We start from the raw sequence: 18766 nt of genomic DNA, 5'->3' as shown, positions 1-18766 counted from the left end.
TTTCTAATAGAAGTATAAAGGCAGACAGAAGGCAGTACATCTCCGTCATTTATTGCATTGGTGGGTAGGCTGGAAAGCATTTATTCCTTAAAGGACATTAAGCAACTTAAAGGGCCTTAACCACTTAAAAAATGCCAAATATGTGCAAAGCTGTGACTAATAGAATTGCCAAGCAGCTTTTCATTGTAGAAAAACAGTATTCAATTTTGCCTTTTTGTTATCCAGCTTCTTTTTTGAAAAGTGGTTTATACCTTGTCTTTTCAAGTTTGCTGTAAAAAATCTTAAGTCACACTTGACAGGTGCAGCTATAGATTTTCATACTCACATTGAACCACTCTCTTTTCCATGTTGTTTATTAATTTTTTCCAAAATGAAAGTATTTGTTGCCCCACCCCTTTTTAAAAAACTCCTCTTCAAAAAGAATATTTGAAGATTTGTGGCTTAAAAATTAAAGATTTTTGTTTTTTTGTGTTGTTCAGTTTTGTATTTTCATTTCTGAAATTCACCAAAAAAAGCCAAAGCCATTTTTTTAACTGTCAAAATATAGTTTTAAGAAGTTAGACAAAATTCTCAAAAAAACATAGTGTAATTTACTGATGTCGGTGAGAATGATGAGTGCTAGAATAAGATGACTCAGTAGCCTACAAACTGTTAATGTCTTGTAAGAATAATAAAGCCATTACCTTTGGAATTATGTTTTCATCTAGACACAGATCAATTTTAACTTCTCAGTGTTCTAAAAACAGACATCCACCTTGAGGCATCTAAACCCTAGCCCAGTATAAATAGTAAGTAATACAAAGTTAAGTAATTGATCACGAGTCCTATGACCCTTTGGTGGACTTGTTAGATGACGTTCAGGTGTTACACTGAAAGGACTTTAATCTTTTTGCCTCATTTCCAAACTGAACGAGTGTTTCTTGACAGAACAAATATACATTCTGCTTTGGTTATGAGCATTGTACAGATATTGCAGAAACTAAGTTATTTTGTAGACTCGATGCATGAGTGAGCCTTTTTTGAGCCATGGAGACAAGTAGGAAATGTTCCCTGAGATGGGGTGAGTTTTGTTTTTCTACCACAGAGTACTGAGGTAGAAGAAGGGAGGAACTCCTTAAAAAAAAAAATGCCCCTTAAAGCAATCAAACTTCAATCTGACTTCTGACTAAAAGGCAATTTGAAAGGTAAGAGTAGGCAGAAGAGAGAAACAAAAGGCCTCTGGCTTTGCATCTGCAGGTGCTGATAGTCAACTGCTACACTAATAAATTCTGGTATGAAGTAAAAAGCCTTCTGAACAAAATGGGTGTGTTCCTGGAAAGGGAGGATTGTCTAAAGCTATTGAGTTGTTCTCCCCAGTTCTAAAACATGCCCTTTCCTTCTTTCTCCTCCCACTCCCTCTCTTGAATAATTAGTAGTCCCCTTTCCCCCAATTAAGAATTAACGAGTGAAAAAAGCTAACTTGGAACCTATGCCTATTACTAGGTAGGAAGAATGCATTTAAAAATTACCAAAGAAAGTCAATAAACTTTCAGACAAAATATTCTCACAGGGCCTCCTCTGTCCATTTGGTACAGGGTTTTTAGAACTCAACCAGATAGCCACCATCTCATTAGCTCTCATATTGTCAGAGGATTGAGGTCATAGCTGCCAAGTAGCTAGAAACTGAGGGAGGAAATAGTGGCACAGAGGGGCTCATGGGGACAGAGGTCTCAGTCCCACACTCTGTAAATCACTGTCCCATCCTTCAGCTAACCTAACCCCTGATCTGCACGTGTTCAGTGGAGTTTAGATAAGAGCAGAGTAGAAGGCAGCAGTTGGTAGACTGAGAGCGTAGAGAAGGTAGTCACTGACCACTGCAGCAAAGAACAGAATTTGGAGTTTGAGTTCCAGCATGACTTGGTCAAAACCTTTGACTTGGGCTTTACCGGAAGCAAAGAAGGCTCATGCTTTAGGAGTTAGACTTCCCCAGGACTAAGGGACTCACCCACCACAGGATTAAGAAATTAGAAATAAACTGAAAGGTTTCTGTGAAAGCATGAAACTAGTTACACAAAATCAAGGTTCATTTGGTTTCTAACCAATTAGAACTTTGCCTACTAGAGCAAAAATCAACATACTTCTGGGAAATGTAACCAAATTGAGAGTAACATATCATATACAATATCTTCTATAATAATTTATTAGACATATCAGTGAACAGGAAACTGTTAGTCATGAGAGAAGATAATCGAAACTGATCCTGAAATGGCTCCTATTGTATTTAAATAAGAATTTTTAAAGCATCTAATAGAAATAGGTTTGAATGGGATATGGGATGCCTGGGTGGCTCAGTCAGTTAAGTGTCTGACTTTGGTTCAGGATCTCATGTTTCATGGGTTCAAGCCCCACTTCCAGCTCTGTGTTCACACAGCACAGAGCCTGCTTTAGATACTGTCTCCCTCTCTCTCAGTCCCTCCCCAACACACACACACACACACACACACACACTCTCTCTCTCTCTCTCTCTCTCTCTCTCAAAAATAAAGACATTTTAAAAAATTGTAGAAGTAAAAGTAAGATTTAAGTAAAAGATAGCAAACATGGAGAAATAGCAGAGAGGTGAAAACTAAAAAAGAATCACATGGAACTTGTGGAACATAAACTGTGGAATTGAAAAGTACAGTATCTGAGTAAAAAATTTACTGGCATACTAAATAACAGGTTGAAAACTTACATAAGAAAGGGTCAGTGCCCATAACAGATCAGTGGGAATTAATCCAACCAGAAGACAGAAAGACTGAACATAGAACTGCTCAAAAATGAACATAGTGCTGGGGGAACAGTAAATATGTATAGTAGAGATCCAGAAGGGGAGGAGGGTTGGAGCTGAGGAAACAGTGGCTGGATATTTGAATGAAAAAGATAAATTTACGGATTGAAGAAACTCAGAAAATGGTAAGCAGGAGAAATATAACTTGGTGAAAATGAAAGCTGAAGAAAATCTTGCAAGTAGCCAGAGGGGAAAAAAAGATGCATTCCATGTAAGTGAACATTGATAAGGATTGGTGATTTCTTTTCAGAAACACTGGAAAACAGAAGACAATGGAATGGGGTCATTAAAATAGCAAGTAGGGCCAAAAAAGCCTTAGAAATAAAGGTGAAGTCATTTTTAGATAAAGTTGAGAGAAATCTGTGGGCAGGGTATGTGCGCTGGAAGAATGTTAAAGAACTTTCTTTAGGGTGAAGGTGAATTATACCAGCTGGAAACTCAGATCTATGGGGAATAAAAGGACAGAGGAAGATACACTTTATGAACAGTAAGCATAAGAAAGCTGCTCTGTGTATTAATATTAGCAAAATAGTTTTTAAGATAGGAATACCAGAGATACAGTTTTAAGAGAGTTACCAGAGAAAAGAAGGACATGTTTTATTTTATTTTATTTATTTTTTTTTTTTTTGAAAAGAAGGACATTTTAGATAATGGGTTCATTTTATCAAGGAGACAGAAGAGTCCTAAAGGTGGATGCTTCAAATACATGAAGCATAAAGTATATGCAAATTAAAGAGGTAGACAAATCCATAATTATATTTCAAATTTTTCACACTTATAAGTCAGTAATTGACAGTTACTAAACAAGAAACATGAATATAAAAGATCCAAACAATACTACCAACCTGACCTGACTGATGTTTATAGAACACTACCTACACCCCTCCTTCCCCACCCCCCCAACAGATACACTTCCCTTCTTGTGCAAAGTAGAAACAGTCCTGCAGGTCCAAATACCCTTATCTGCATTTCCAAACTCCAGAGATGTGTAAGAACTTGAAGTGGTTTTCCCTAAGGTCTGCATCAAGCTCATTTGGTGACAAAATTTGACCTGAAGTGATATTTGGTGAGACTTTACATTTTTAATTATGCACACTTTTTGAAGCAGAAATATTAATATATTTTATTTTTTTAAATTAAGAATATTTGGGGGGAACAGTTTAAGGTTGATAGCAAAATTGAGCAGAAGATAGAGATTTCTTAATATACCCCCTGCCCCAGCATGGGCTGCCTTGGGTTGTCTCCATTGTCTATGGCCCCCACCAAAGTGGTACATTTGTTACAGTTGATGAGCCTACATTGACCTATCACAATCACCCAAAGTCCATAGTTTACATTACAATTCACTCTTTGGGTTTACACTCTTTGGCCCTGGCTTTATATTTAATTTTGGAGCACTTACCCACTATATAAAGTGTATGACTTTTTAAAAGTCTGTATAAATTTCCATAGCACATCTGCCCTCAAGGGCCTTAGGTAAGAGTGGTTCTGTCTCCATGTTTCTTTAGAGTTTTTGATAATTAACTATTGAAGAAGTACAGTGTGCTTGTAACAGTGTTCGGTCCATAATAAACGCTTGGCAAAAAGCTGCTGTTCCAGACTGTGCTGTGTGTCTAGGAAACATGAATTAGCATAACGAGGTATCTTCCCTCGAGGGCTTCATGGTCGTACAACAGGCATTGAACAAGGAACTCTAGGCGGGAAGAATTCTCACTTCTAAGGGAGGTCAGGAAAGGTATTAGAATAAAGGATGTACTATACTTGCACTGAGTCCTTGTGCATTTGCTGAAGGATGTTGCTGAGAGTGAGTTTTGACAGGAAGAGGGTACTGCATATATGATATGAAAGAGGTTTGAGAGAGCCTGGGTGATAACTACAGATACTTCTCTCTGATGGAGTGTTGGATGATTGGGCTAATTCATGATGGATTTTGTAGTTCTCTTAGTGAACTGTATACTTTATCCTGTAGGTGACAGGAAGCTGTAGACTGATGCCACATTTGGGTGTGAATGAAATTTGCTTTGTTGATTAATGTTGGATAAACTTTTCTTCATTTGTTCTTAAAACTTTTAAAAAATGATTTTAAACTTACAGAAAGTTATAAAAGTAGCACACAGTCTCCCCATACCCTTTACCCAGCTTCCCATAGTGTTGTTAACTCGCATTACCATGGTACAAAGATCAAAGCTTGGAATTAACATTGATAGAGTGCTATTCAGATTTTATTCAAATTTCACTTGTTTTCTGGCTAATGTGTTTTTGAGGGGGGAGTGGAGGGTTCAAAATCTTAAACGGCATTTAGTTGCCCTATCTCTTTACATTTCTTCTAGTCTGTCATTGTTCCTCAGTCTTTGTTGTTCATGGCCTTAATACAGAAATACTGGTCCGTTATTTTGTGTAATATTACTCCAATTGGAGTCACCTGATGTTTTCTCATTACTAGAGCTTATGTGTTTATAAGTAACATGGCAGAAGTGCTACTGCGCCCTTCTCAGTGCACCATATTGGGGGTTCATGATGGTGGTGGTGATACCGTTTTTCACTTGATTAAGGTGGTGCCTACCAGCCTTCCCCACTGTGAAGTTAGTATTTTTCCCTTTGTAATGAATGTATTTCCTAGGGAGTTACTATGCAATATTCTGTTGCTCATTATACTTTATTCCACAATTTTATCATCCACCAGTGGGTTTTGCCCACAACAGTTACTACTGTGGTGTTTACTAAATGGTGATTTTCTTTTTTCTGCATTTGTTAATTGGAATTCTGTTATGAAGAGCTGTCTTTTCTCCCTCATTTATTTATGTATGGATTCTGTCATTCAGTTCTTTATGTAAGAAATGGGTTCATGGATATTAATTTCATTTTATGGATTATAATCTGTTACTATTATGATTCATTCATGCTCTACTTGTCTCAGTTTTTTTTTTTTAATGTTTTATTTATTTTTGATACAGAGAGAGACAGAGCATGAGAGGGGGAGGGGCAAAGAGAGAAGGAGACACAGAACGGGAAGCAGGCTTCAGGCTCTGAGCTGGCTGTCAGCACAGAGCCCAATGCGGGGCTCGAACCCACGAACGTGAGATCTGCCCTGAGCTGAAGTCGGATGCTTAACCGACTGAGCCACCCAGGCGCCCCTACTTGTCTCAGTTTTGATATCTGGCCTCTTTCATATTGTGTCCTGGGTTATTGAGTATTCACTTTCAGGCACCACAAGATGTTCTGAACTCCTCTTGTATTTTACCTGTTCCAGCCCTGGTTCTTTTTATTGGACAAGAGTGTTTAGAAACCAAGATCTGAGTACACGTTGTGCTTGTGCTTAGTATCATTGCTTCTACGACTTCCCAACAGAAAGCTGGAAAACATATACGTATGCTAAAGCATGCATACATACACGTGTATTGGTGTTAATTTACTCAGCTGTACATATATTAAAAACTGTAAGTTCATACTAATACTGGTTCAACACCACAGCCTTCCCCATTGATACTTACTTTTATCACATAAAGTAGTTTCATAGTTGCCGTCTCATACCCTTGTGAAAAATATATTTACTAACCAGAGTACGATATTGTGTGCAATGTTTTTGCCCTGTAATACGCAGTCAAAATACTATTTGCTGAAAATACTTCAGTTTTTTTCCTTATCCTTTTAGTGTGCTAAGTAATTGTTTTGTAATGCACTTATACTTTTGTTGCCTCTTTAGAGTTATCCTAGTACTGTGGTAGTCCACATTTTCTTTCCTAACACAATAGTTGATCTTTATTATTATTTTTTGAGTATGTGAAGCATTAGTACAGTTCTAAGAGTCCAAGCTGTACAAAGACCATCATTCCTTCTGCCTTGTTCCCATTTTCCCTTTCTCTCCATCATGTTCCCACTTCTTTAGGTGGCCATTTTCATTAGTTTTTGCATTACCTTTCCTTTATTTCTTTTGTGCAAACAAGCAGGTAACAAGTATATTTTCTTACATACCCTTTTTTCTTCCAGGAAAGGTAATTACTGGGTAAATATTTGAAATTGAAGTTTTTTTGTTTATTTTAGCAAAATATTACTTCTGTGGCTTTTGACAGATGACTTCATTATTTGTTTCTATTTGTAAAATAAACCTTGTTCTTTTACCCTTTCCTTACTTTGTGGAGTGGTAGTGATAACAAGTCAGAGGATAAATGCTTTCTCAGAAGAAAGGTATGCTAAAAATGTAAACTATTGCTGTTTCTTTTTAAACAGTCCAAGGTATAATCTTCCTACCATTGGTTAAGCAAGAACAACCTTTTTTTTTTTTTTAAAGTTTTAACAGTCACCAGGTTCAGTGAATGGTGCACTGGTCCAACAAGGGTTTTGAGATAGAGAGTAGATGGGTAGATACTGGCTGGGAAATATTTGCTCTACCATATATACTTTTTTAATGACTAATTAGAAGATTATTAAGATAAAATGGACTGTGGATAAATAAGTTGAATAATAAGACTATATGACTGTTTTATGCAATTACTATATTTTTTTAGATTCTAGGTACCTATTTTCAGTGGTGTAGGTAAATATAAATCAGGCATTATGTTGATTGAAAATTTTCAAAATAAATAATTCTGGGGCGCCACACTGGCTCAGTTGGAAGAGCATGTGACTCTTAATCTCAGAGTCATGAGTTCAAGCCCCACATTGAGTGTAGAAGCAACAAACATATCCATACATATAAAAAATACAAACATACATACATATATACATACATACATATATAAAATACAAACCTAAGAATTCAAAATTATATTTGTCTAATTGCATGTATATATTTTCTTTTAGCCTCAGTATAGAAGCATAGGAAAGTGAGGCACGTAATAGTCCCATTTTATATATGCAGAAATGGAAGCCTCACTACGTAACTTAATGGAATCGAATTTTCAGAAGGTTCCACTCCCAATTTAGCACATTTTCCTGGCCTTGTTGCTAGTTTGTGGAAAGGACTGGTACTCTGTTTATGAGCCAGCAGTATTTTGGTGATTTTAAGCAAGACTATGTTGAGTATCATTGAGATGAGCTTGAAACATGAAATAATTCATATAAAGTCAAAAAGTAACTTATTTTGACACAGGAATAAAAGTAGAAATCTTTATATCTCTAAGTCAGAGAAGAAATCACTCCTAACTCGCCTTGCTACATTTTTTTTTTAAATTTTTTATATTTATTTAGAGTGGCAGAGCACAAGTAGGGGAGGGGCTTAGAGGGAGGGAAACACAGAATCCGAAGCAGGTTCCAGGCTCTGAGCCATCAGCACAGAGCCCGATGTGGGGCTTGAACCCACAAACTGTGAGATCATGACCTGAGCCGAAGTTGGACGCTTAATCGACTGAGCCACGCAGGCACCCTGCCTTACTACTTTTAACTCTCAAAAGGTAACCCCCTGAACCTCTGCTTTTGGGAGAAAGGGAATTAACAGAAATTCTCTACCCGGCAGTTTTTCTGCTCTTTTCTTTCTGGCTGTGGGATGCATGTACCCTCAGAATCTATCTGAACACCACATAAAATTCAAGAGAAGCTCAATAGTAACTCCTGGTTTCTGGATCGGAGAGCCTTTAAATTCTTTGATCCTTTTTACAGTTTCTTGTTGGAAGACAGATATGTGAGTCATGTGTTAGTTTCCTGAAAATACTAATGATGTAAACCACTACAGTAGTAGTGATCAAGCTTAAATTAGTATGTGGGCCTAACATTTGTAAAGTGTTTATTAATGTATCTCTCTCTACCCTCTGTCTTTGCATCCTTCTGGACTGCAGGGTAGAGAATATTTACTTTTACTTAAGGCAGTGTGAAGATATTTAAGAAGCTTTAAATAAAATTACATGTCTTGTGAGTTGTGGGGTTTTTTTCCCAGATGGGACGTTGTTGGAGGATTGGGGTTAATATTTTAAGCGCTTTACATTTGGGAATGAATGATGAACTTAGTTGCCTGAATGCCCTGCCTTTGGATCTCAAAGTGATTATAGAATACCCCACCGTCTTCTGGTTATCCAGTCCCTCCTCGTGTGCCTGGGACTAGAACCTAGGCCCATTCCCTCTCTGAGGTTCATGCTCTTGACTGCTTGCTATGTGCTCCTTTATCTTTGACACACATTTCTGTGCTAAATAACGGTTTCTCTGTTGCCTTCAGTTTTAATTTGGAGGCTGAATTGCCCCCAAGGAAAGTATAACTTCTTCTAAGAAAATCAATAAAATTCACATTGAAGATTAATGGCATTTAAGTAAATAAACACACACATACAACACACACATGTAAATAGTAGGCATGAAAAAGATAGACTACTAGCAGTAGTTATCTGTAGCTCATGTGATTACTGATGATGTGCTTTTTCTTCAGATTTTTGTAAAAAATATAAATTTGTTGGGGGGCCCTGGGTGGCTCAGTGGGTTAGGCATCTGACTCTTACTTTGGTTCAGGTCATGATCCCAGGGTTACAGAACCTTCTTGGGATGCTATTTTTCCTCCTGACCCTTGGTCGAAGACTCTTGTGACTGTTAATTATTTTGCTAAGCTTCTTTTCCATGGAATCGTTAGGTCATTTCCTCCTCAGTAGGCACTTACTATTAGTCTGTTAAATATTTTGGTTCCTTACCCTTCTTCACCCCAAAGCAAAAACCAGTTAGTTCTCTTAGTTAATTTTCTTTTTTCATCATTCATAAGAGTTTTGTTTTTTAGGATGATCATCAGAAATTTTAGGTATTTCGTTTAAGTGATGAAATGGTGCTGCTTTTCAGTCAGGATACTGTCAGTTAAATGTTATAATGTATGTTTTTTCTTCTTCTGATTTAGATCGAGTCTGTTTCTCAGCCACTGGAAAACCATGGTGCCTCTGGTCATTCAGAGTCATTGTCTACTAAATCATGTGGAGCATTGAGACCTGTCAATGGAGTTATTAACACGTAAGTTTTGAGTCTACTTCCTATCCTCAGTAGGCTTGTAAATGATGAATTTGGGACTCTTAGTTATCCCTAGCCAGAACTAACCCTGGTTTAAAGTCAGAAACCTTAATGCTTAATAATACTATGCATGCAACTTATAGTAGCAAGTATATTTTAATTAGCATGCTAATGTATTTCCCTTTTACTTACTGTAGCCTAAAATTAATTCACCATGGAAAAAAAAGAAAAGGTCCTACAGTTATTGGGAGTCGTTATGTTTGGTCCTAGTCTTGGTAGAATTCTTCAGAAGTGTGTACATAAAATGTTTCACTCTAGGACAGATTAGATTCTTAAAGGCTGTGTTTGTAAATCTGAATTTATAAAAGTTGAAGGAATCCCTCTAAAAGTGAATAATATGTACATCTCTAAAAGTTGAATTTTATAGAAGGACTATTTCTTAGGCAGCTTATTGACATTTGCAGTTTTCTACAGATTTTCTTTATTCATGTTTCTTTTGTAGAAGAGAACTTTATCACTTGGAACCTTAATTTGTCACTTACTGACTTGCACTAGTCAGATATGATGTTATTGTCCACCAAGATAATAAGCACAGTGTGCATGCAAACACACACACACACACACACACACACACACGAGCAGACCCCAGCATCTGCTCTAGAACTTGTTTGTGTCTGTGAACATGTGTAAGCAGAGGAGGTTGAATCAATATCAAAGGCTTTTTTCCTTGTCTGCTGAGAAGTGAATATTCTTCCTTCCCCTGATGCAGTCTTCAGCCTGTCCTGGCAGACCACATTCCAGGTGACATCTCTGATGCTGAGGAACAGTTACAGAAAAGGCAAAGACTGAATCTAGTTTCTTCATCAACCGATGGCACCTGCGTGGCAGCCCGAACCCGTCCCGTGCTGAGCTGTAAGAAACGAAGGCTCGTCCGACCCAACAGCATCGTTCCTCTTTCTAGGAAGGTCAGTACCAGTGAGGCTTGGTCATTGTTACACAGCGAGCCAGATGCTCAGATAGAATTATTAGTCTGTTGCCAACTTTAGTTTATTTAACTAGTATTTTCCAGACTTGGCTAACCACCCGAGTTTTCTGGGGAGCTTGACAAAATACTGAGTTCTGAAGTTGGGCCTAGGACCCGTGTTTTCAGAAAAACAAAAGACTCCTAGATGGTTCTTCGGCCAGATTTGGAAACCACTCACTTGATAATAGACTTAATAGAAATGGGGGAGAAGAGGTTTAAGTGCTGCCATCAACACTTTGATGGAGGATGATGTGCTTCCTACTTGTCCTGTTATCGCTGAAAATGGCATGCTTTCCTTTCAAATAAGAATCTCCCTTAAAATTTTTAAACTGATGTGACTAAATGAATGGAGGTCAGTTCACAAGTGTAGAAAACTTTTGATTGCTGCCTCTTCAAATAGCAGAATTGGATTTATTCCAAAACTAATGAAATAATACTTCAGTAAAATTAATACCATGTAGTGGTTAAGAGCATTAACTTTAAAGAGAATAAACTTGGGTTTGAATCATGACACTGACACTTCGTAGTTTTGTGATTTGGAGAGTGTTTATCACCCCCTTACTCCCCTCCCCGTACCCTTCCTGTCCCCCCAAGCCTCAGTGACCTCTTTGGGTGGTTTGAGGGTTAAATGAAATGTATGTAACTTGCTCATTGGAGTGTCTGGCTGATGAGTTACTGGTACAAAGTGGCTGTTACTGTTAATACTTTGTTGTTCACTCATTCAGCAAATATTGAGCTCCTACAGTGAGCTGGGTCTGTGCTCTGGCAATACAGCACTAAACAAAAACAGATAAAAATGTTTGCCCTCCCGAAATACTCTAGTGGGTAGAGGCAGAAAATAATAAATATAAGGGTAAGTCCTATAGTGTTAAGTGCTGGGGAGAAAAATGCAACAGACAAAGGGAAATAAGCACTGCCGGGGAGCTCGGATGGAACTGGGCCTTGAGGCCTTCCGAGGGTGAGGAAGAGATGGGGAAGGAGTGACTGATGAAATGGAAGGAAACCGAAAAGCGTAAGACGCATGGAAGGCAAATGAAGACTGTGTCCACGCAGAACGAGGGGTGGTGTGTGAGGTGCTGCAGGCAGGCCCGGCACGGGAAGGCCCACACTGACCCTCGTGCGTGGGAGGATAGGGTTGTTGGAGATCTGGGTGAGCAGCCTTGCTAACTCAAGGGGGAAAAGAGCAAAATTCTGCTTGGGGTGGAGTAGGTTCAGGAGAGAAGGCGGGCGGGTGCAGGGGGAGTTGAGACACATTCAAAGCTTTAAAGAGAATTGAATACTTCAATTGAGAAATGCTCAGTTGAGAAGCGTTCTAGATCACTCACTGTTTCTCTGAAGGAGGGCAGCGAAGTCGCTCACTGGAAGAGCGGTCTTAAGATAGAGCTAGCTGTTGTATTTGCTGATGAGAAAAGTGATGACAGAGAAGAGGGGAGAGAATTGTCAGGACTATTAGTGTTTATACAGAGGATTTTCAGTGCTTGGCTTGTTTTGTTATAATGTGCAGTTGGACTGTATAACCTTGCCTTGATCTTTTTTTGTTTGTTTTTAAGGCAAGTATAGTAAAAATCAACTATCAGATTGTACCATTTTTCTCATGTCTGTACCTTGGAATGCCTGAATTACCAAAATACCAGAAAAGAGAAGCATTTGGCAAGTTGCTCACATTGACATTTGGGTCTCAATTTTTTATGAATAATCCTATAAATCAAAATTTTTTTCTCAGAGGTTAGAATTGATATTGAAAAAACAGGAAAACTGTATGTTGCTGTCAAATGTAAGAAAGTAGTTTTTTTATTATGTTTCTATGCTTTTAACAACAAAAAAAACCTCAACCAAACAAAAACAAGTCCTCAAGGGGAGGTAGTGTCCTTCCTCTGGGCAGTTTGCTAGTCCCACTGCATCATGACGTCTAGGGATTTTGTAAACAATTTGCAGTGGTGTGGGGTGGCCGGCCTCCTGGGTTCCTTCTTCTCTGTATGGTCGCAAACCTTTCTTGTTGCTCTTGACAGTAGCTGCTTCTGGCCCGTGCCTAAAATCGGAGGTACTTGCGAAGAGACTAAAGACCCTTTGCTTCCAGCACCACCACTTTTGTTTCTTTTTTTTTTTTTTTTTAAGTATTTGTTTATTTTTGAGAGAGAGACAGAGATAGAGCATGAGTGGGGGAGGAGCAGAGTGAGGGAGACCCAGAATCCGAAGCAGGCCCTAGCTGTCAGCACAGTGCCTGTTGCAGGGCTTGAACCATGAGATCATGCATGATCTGAGTGGAAATCAGATGTTTAACCAACCGAGCCATCCAGACTCTCCCCAGCGTCAGTTTCAAAAACACAGTCATCCTGACATGCAAAAAAGTAAGCTACATGGAAAATAAGACAAAAGAAACAAAGTGAGTTCAGGAAATAAACCATTTGCTGGTTATAGCAGAAGTACTGGAGTTCTGCCAGTATTAGAGGCAAGAGCCTTTCTGTCTGTCTTGGTTGCTCACTGTGTCTCCTTGCTCAGTGATACTTGCTGTTGAGCAGGCATCTTGCCTTTTATCATCCTGAGGTGCTGGCTTTGCCAAGCAAATTTAGTCAGCACTGTGTTGAATGCCCACTGTGTGCCAGGTATTCTTCAGGCTTCACTGGTGAACAAAGTGCTTGCCTCCCTGGAGCTTACTCTCTAATAACAGAGCCTGGACAGCAAAGAAGGTAGCACATAAGCCATTTTCTGATATTGGTCAACAGCATTGAGTTCACACTTAACTGTGATAAGATTTGCTTCCAAAGTTTTTTTTTTTTAAAGGAGAATCTTAATAAAACAGGAACTACATGTTTCTGGACTAACTCAAATCACCCTTGTTATTGCCCTTCCCACCATGTTCCTTCCTACCCGGGAGAGGTGGTTACTAGTTTATGAACGAGTAGAGAATGTAAAAAGGTTTAATGTCAGTGTTAACTGGCTTACCTACATATTTTAATTTATCTCTAGTGTATTCTAGAACCAAATATAAAACTCACTTTAGGGAACTCATTCACTTTTACCAGACAGTCATGTTAGTTGAATCATAGCTGGGATTTTATTCTACCAAGTTTTACCACCATTTCTGAAATTACAATATATCTTACAGTTGAGATGTATCTTTAGTATAGTAACACATTTCTTTTAGCCCCTAAACGGCTGTTTTTATGTCAGTGGTATCTTAAATTCAATGACTACAATAAAGGATTTAGTAAGATGAACTTGTTGGAAATGAACAGAAATGAGACCTATTAGTAAATAATGAAAGGCTTAAATGACCCAACTGTTGATTTTAGATTTTAGAGTTTTGAGCAGTGAAGTGTCATAAGCTATTTTTTATAAGATGAATGTGCAGATAGTTTATATTTAGAGTAGACTGGCCATAAGAGAGACTGGAGTCAGAAAGAAAAAAAGAAAGACTAGTGACAATAGTAATCCTAGAGGAAATAATAATCTGAAGGCTCCAAAGCTCTCAGGATGTAATAGATTTCAAAACTAATTCTAAGGAAGAATCCCTAGGGTATTGTAAGTGAATATCAGGGTTGGGAGGATAGAGAGCTTTGAGATTGGGAGAGGGGGTTATCTCCCATGAAAATCTGTAAAGCCTGGGGGAGAACATGGAGGTATATCCTATTTTCATGATTTTATTGTAATATTAGTACAGATGATAACAAGTTGCCTGTATTGCTATTTATTAAGTATTTCATCACTTTTGGGGGTCTTGTACAGTAAATGTTAGCAATTAGCTAGGCCAGTGAAGAAACACTCAAGTGACAAATTTGTATAACATGTTATCACGTCCTGCTACTTCTATGAGGTGTAGGTATTTATAGTTCAATCTAAAACATTAATTTCTATATACCGAAATTTCATTTTTAAAAAATTTTTCATGTCTTTTATTTATTATTTTTGAGAGACAGAGAGAGACAATGCAAGCAGGGGAGGGTCAGAGAGAGAGGGAGACACAGAATCTGAAGCAAGCTCCAGGCCCTGAGCCAGCTGACAGCACAGAGCCCGACGCGGGGCTCGAACCCACGAACTGTGAGATCATGACCTGAGCCGAAGCCGGCCGATTAACCAACTGAGCCACCCAGGCGCCCCAATATACCGAAATTTCAAATCAATAAAAGAAAAAAATAACATGCCTTGACTTTTTTGGGTTAGCCTTAATAACATTTCTGTTTAATCTTTTTTTTGAGATCAATTTTTTTTTTTAATTCCAGTATAGCTAACGTTGTCCTGTTAGTTTCAGGTACATGATACAGTGATGCAGCAATTCCACACAGCACCCAGTGCTCATCATGACAAGTGCCCTCCTTGATCCCTGTCACCCGTTTTCACCCATTCCACCGCCCACCTCCCCTTTGGTAGCCATCAATTCTTTTTCGTTAAGAATCTGTTTCTTGGTGTGGCTCTGTTTTGTTTGTTTCTTAAATTCAACATATGAGTGAAATCATATGGTATTTGTCTTTCTCTGATTAGGATTATACTCTCTAACTCCATCCATGTTGTTGGAAATGGCAAGATTTCATTCTTTTTTATGACTGAATATTATTCCATTGTGCATGTGCAGGTACTTACCACTTCTTTATCCATTCATCTATTGATGGACATTTGGGTTGCTTCCGTAATTTGGCTATTTATTGTAAATAATGCTGCTATAAACATAGGGGTAGCATTTCTTATCAGACGATTTGGCAGTGTTGTGATTTAGGAATTTTATAGTCTGTGTTGGAGGATAATTATATAGGAATGTTTCCTCTGGATTAAATTTTAAAATTAGATTCTTTAAAGTTCCACTTCTTTCTCATGTATCACACTTGACGTAACAGAACGTTACATTTCTGTAGGACATTCTCTTAAGGCCTAGTGTCATGGCATTTGTGGTTTAGAACTAAAGAACTGAGATTTTTAGTTTGTATTAAAAGCGAATAATTTGGTATCCAATAAAATACATTTTTTATTGACAGCAGCTTCTTGTGATAGATTTTGGAGGCCTAACTTTTCAGTACTGGTTGAACTTTTGGGAAGGAGCGGGAGTGCCATCAGGGAAATTGTAGTTCATTGTAAAACACACACACAAAATAAATATTGAAAGACTGAGATAAATTACATAGAAGTTGAAGCTCTGATACTTTATTTGTAAACTGTCCTCAGGCCAAAAGAATTTTTTCAGTGCTTTGAACTAATACTCTGATTAAGAGAATGATGAGTAGAGAGCTTTAGTACTAGAATTTGTCCATGTGCATTGCAGTGAGTTTTGAATGGAAATTCCTTCAGAGAGAATTAATTAATATAATTTATAGTATTAAAGGAACATAAAATTTCTCCATGTATGTATTTTATACCTTCATTCAATTCTTCTATATTTCCTACATTCTTGGTATTTTTGTGATGCAAATAATTTCTTTTCTGTTAGTGTTATGAGTGCTGTTGATTTTTGTAATCGAACACTTCTTTGTGTTCTGGGTGATGAGTTTTAATTTTCTAGATAGGCTGTCACCAGTAAGCAATGTGATGCTTCTTTGTACACTTCTTACTCCTTTTTCTTGACTAGATATACTTTCAGAACAGTGCTAAGAAATCGTTGGTCTTAGGCATTTCATTCCTTTTAGAGGTTCAGTATTAACTTTGATGTAGGGTAACTTCTTAAAGTAAATTGGGACACTTCACCATTTTCTATGCTCTGGAAAACTTTAAAGCATTTTTCTGGGAAGTGTGAATTTCTTTAAAATTTGTTGGAACTTAAGGCAAAAAACCATCTGAGACCAGCACCTGTTATCCATCTATCAGATTTTTCAAATTACCTCATACAGAATTTTATAGAAAGCATTCTTAGTTTCTAAATCCTTGTTATCTGTGGTTATGTCTCTCAGTCTTAATTATATTTATCTCTCTTTCTTGATTAATCTTGTCGGCAGCTTTCCTGTTTTATTGGTCATTTCAAAGATCTTTTTTTGCTGATAATTTCTTCTTCCTGTGGTCTTGACTTTTTCCCCCTCCTCTCTGCATTTATTCAGAAGCTTAATTTGTTTTCTGTTCTTTTCTTCTGTAATAATAAAAGCACTTAACTTTTTTAATTTTCTTCTGAGTATAGTTTTTGGATGGCATTCTATAGCCTTTGATGTGTGAAGTGTTCTTTTTGCTATTTGTAAGTTGCCTTTGAGTTTTTGAGTTTTTTTTTCCCCAAGAGTTACAAATTGAGTTTCCAAATTCTAAATGGGTTTTCTTTTTAAACCTTTGTTATTTAATTACTTATTTATACAGCATTTGGTTAAAGTGAGGTTTCTGTAGTTTCTGCTTGTTATTTGTAGTCTGTTATGTTGGTTTTTTTTTGAATGTCACTGGTGTCTATAGTGTGGAGTTCTATACAATCATATCATCTTAGTGACTTAAGACTTCTATCTCCAGTGGGTTTTGCCTACATTCTACTTTTTTTTATACTAATGTTATACAGTATATGATTTTTCTCACTCATTTACTTTTAGCATTTCTGTATGATTTTTGAAACATAGAAGCAGATGTAGGTGGGTTTTTTTAAATCTCAAGAGAGTCTTTGATTTTAATGGAGATTTTATTAAATAGAAAACAGTTTTTCATTTCATATTCAGTTTTAAAACTGGTTTTAAAGGTTTATTTAGGTTTATTTTGTTTAAAACATTTCATTGTTTATTGATAGTCCTCTTTATACCTTAATATCCCCTCGTTGAGTTCTTGATTTGGATTTGTAGTTCTTCAGGATTAGAACAAGTTTGACCATGCTTCAGGTTCCTGCCTCATAACCTTTGTTCCTTAAAACACTTAACTGTCTTTTGGCGGTAGGGGAGGGTGATTATTTGTTGTTTTGTTTTGGCACAGAGTCCAAATGATCTTATTTTCATTCCTTTATATTGGTAACCAGTTCTGCTCTGTACTGTCCAGTATGGTAGCTACTGTAGCCATATGTAACTATTTAAAATGAAGATAAAAAATGTGGCACAACCACATTTCAAGTGTTGAGTAGTCACACGTGACCAGCGGCTACCATCTTTCAGTCACACAAATAGTGAACATTTCCATCATTGCAAAACTGCAGTGGATATTGCCGCGGGTTTTTTATCTTGCTCTATCAGGTTATTTTCTATTATAGCTTTGGTTTTTGGTGCCCCTGAGTTTACAGTTACAAACTGAAATATCCCAGTTATCTCTATATTATTGTTTTTTATCCTTTTTGTTTAGCTCTGACTACCTGCCCCTCAGTGTAATCATTAAATTAAATATGGGAAGTGGCTGGCCTAGTTTGGGTGAACATAACAAGTATTCAGATGTTAGCTGTTAACATTCCTGTCATTGTTTTCCTCTCTTCGCTTCTCCCATAGTGTCAAGGAAGAAAGAAAAGTTTATTGCTCATGTCCTATTTTAATTCTCCAGATCATCAGTCTGATCTATAGTGCCTTTTAGGTAGGTTCTAATTTTGCTACCAAAGGTGGTTAAGATTATCTTTTCAGATTTTATATTTCCTTTTTATGTCATCTTATTGCCCTTTCATCTTTTCTGTTTCCGTATCACAGAGGCTGAGTTATCTTTAACTCTGTTGGAGATGTGGGAAGTTTGATTAATTGTTTCACCAAAGTTGTTTAAGAGTTTTCCAGAGGTACATTTTTTCTCAGTTTCTCAGATTTGTTTCCTTTTCCCTTGTTCTGCAGTATTCTAATCAGAGTCCCCACATTGAGGGGTTTTTCCCATCTTTTATTACTCTTTATCCAGACTTTGTGTTTATCGCTAGAAAAAATTAGTAGCTGGGTGTATTTGTTTCCTGTCATAGTTCTGGAAGCTAGAAGTTTGAAATCAAGGTGGCAACCCTTGCTGCCTCTGAAGGCTCTCTGAAGAATCCTTTCTTGCCACTTACTGCTTCTAGGGGTTTCTAGCAGTCCTTAGCATTCCTTGGCTTGTGGCAGCATATCTCCTGTCTCTGAGTTTGTCTTTACATGCTCATCTTCCCTGTGTGTCTGTGTCTTTGTGTTTTCACATGGTCATCTTTTTTT

The 18766-nt window shown here is 37.5% G+C and overlaps 1 protein-coding gene across 3 annotated transcripts in view; it reads left to right on the top strand.

The window, feature by feature from the left end:
• KANSL1 (KAT8 regulatory NSL complex subunit 1) overlaps nucleotides 1-18766 on the top strand; it is a 167375-nt gene that overhangs the window by 128847 nt on the left and 19762 nt on the right. For all 3 annotated transcript variants that reach the window (XM_029927234.1, XM_029927235.1, XM_029927233.1), the window contains 2 exons: nucleotides 9615-9724; nucleotides 10491-10686. In XM_029927234.1, the coding sequence (XP_029783094.1) occupies nucleotides 9615-9724; nucleotides 10491-10686 (306 nt within the window). The remainder of the gene's footprint in view (nucleotides 1-9614; nucleotides 9725-10490; nucleotides 10687-18766) is intronic.

Source organism: Suricata suricatta, chromosome 17 (assembly GCF_006229205.1).
Source record: "Suricata suricatta isolate VVHF042 chromosome 17, meerkat_22Aug2017_6uvM2_HiC, whole genome shotgun sequence".
Lineage (NCBI taxonomy): Eukaryota > Metazoa > Chordata > Mammalia > Carnivora > Herpestidae > Suricata > Suricata suricatta.
This window is presented reverse-complemented; position numbering and strand designations above follow the sequence as displayed.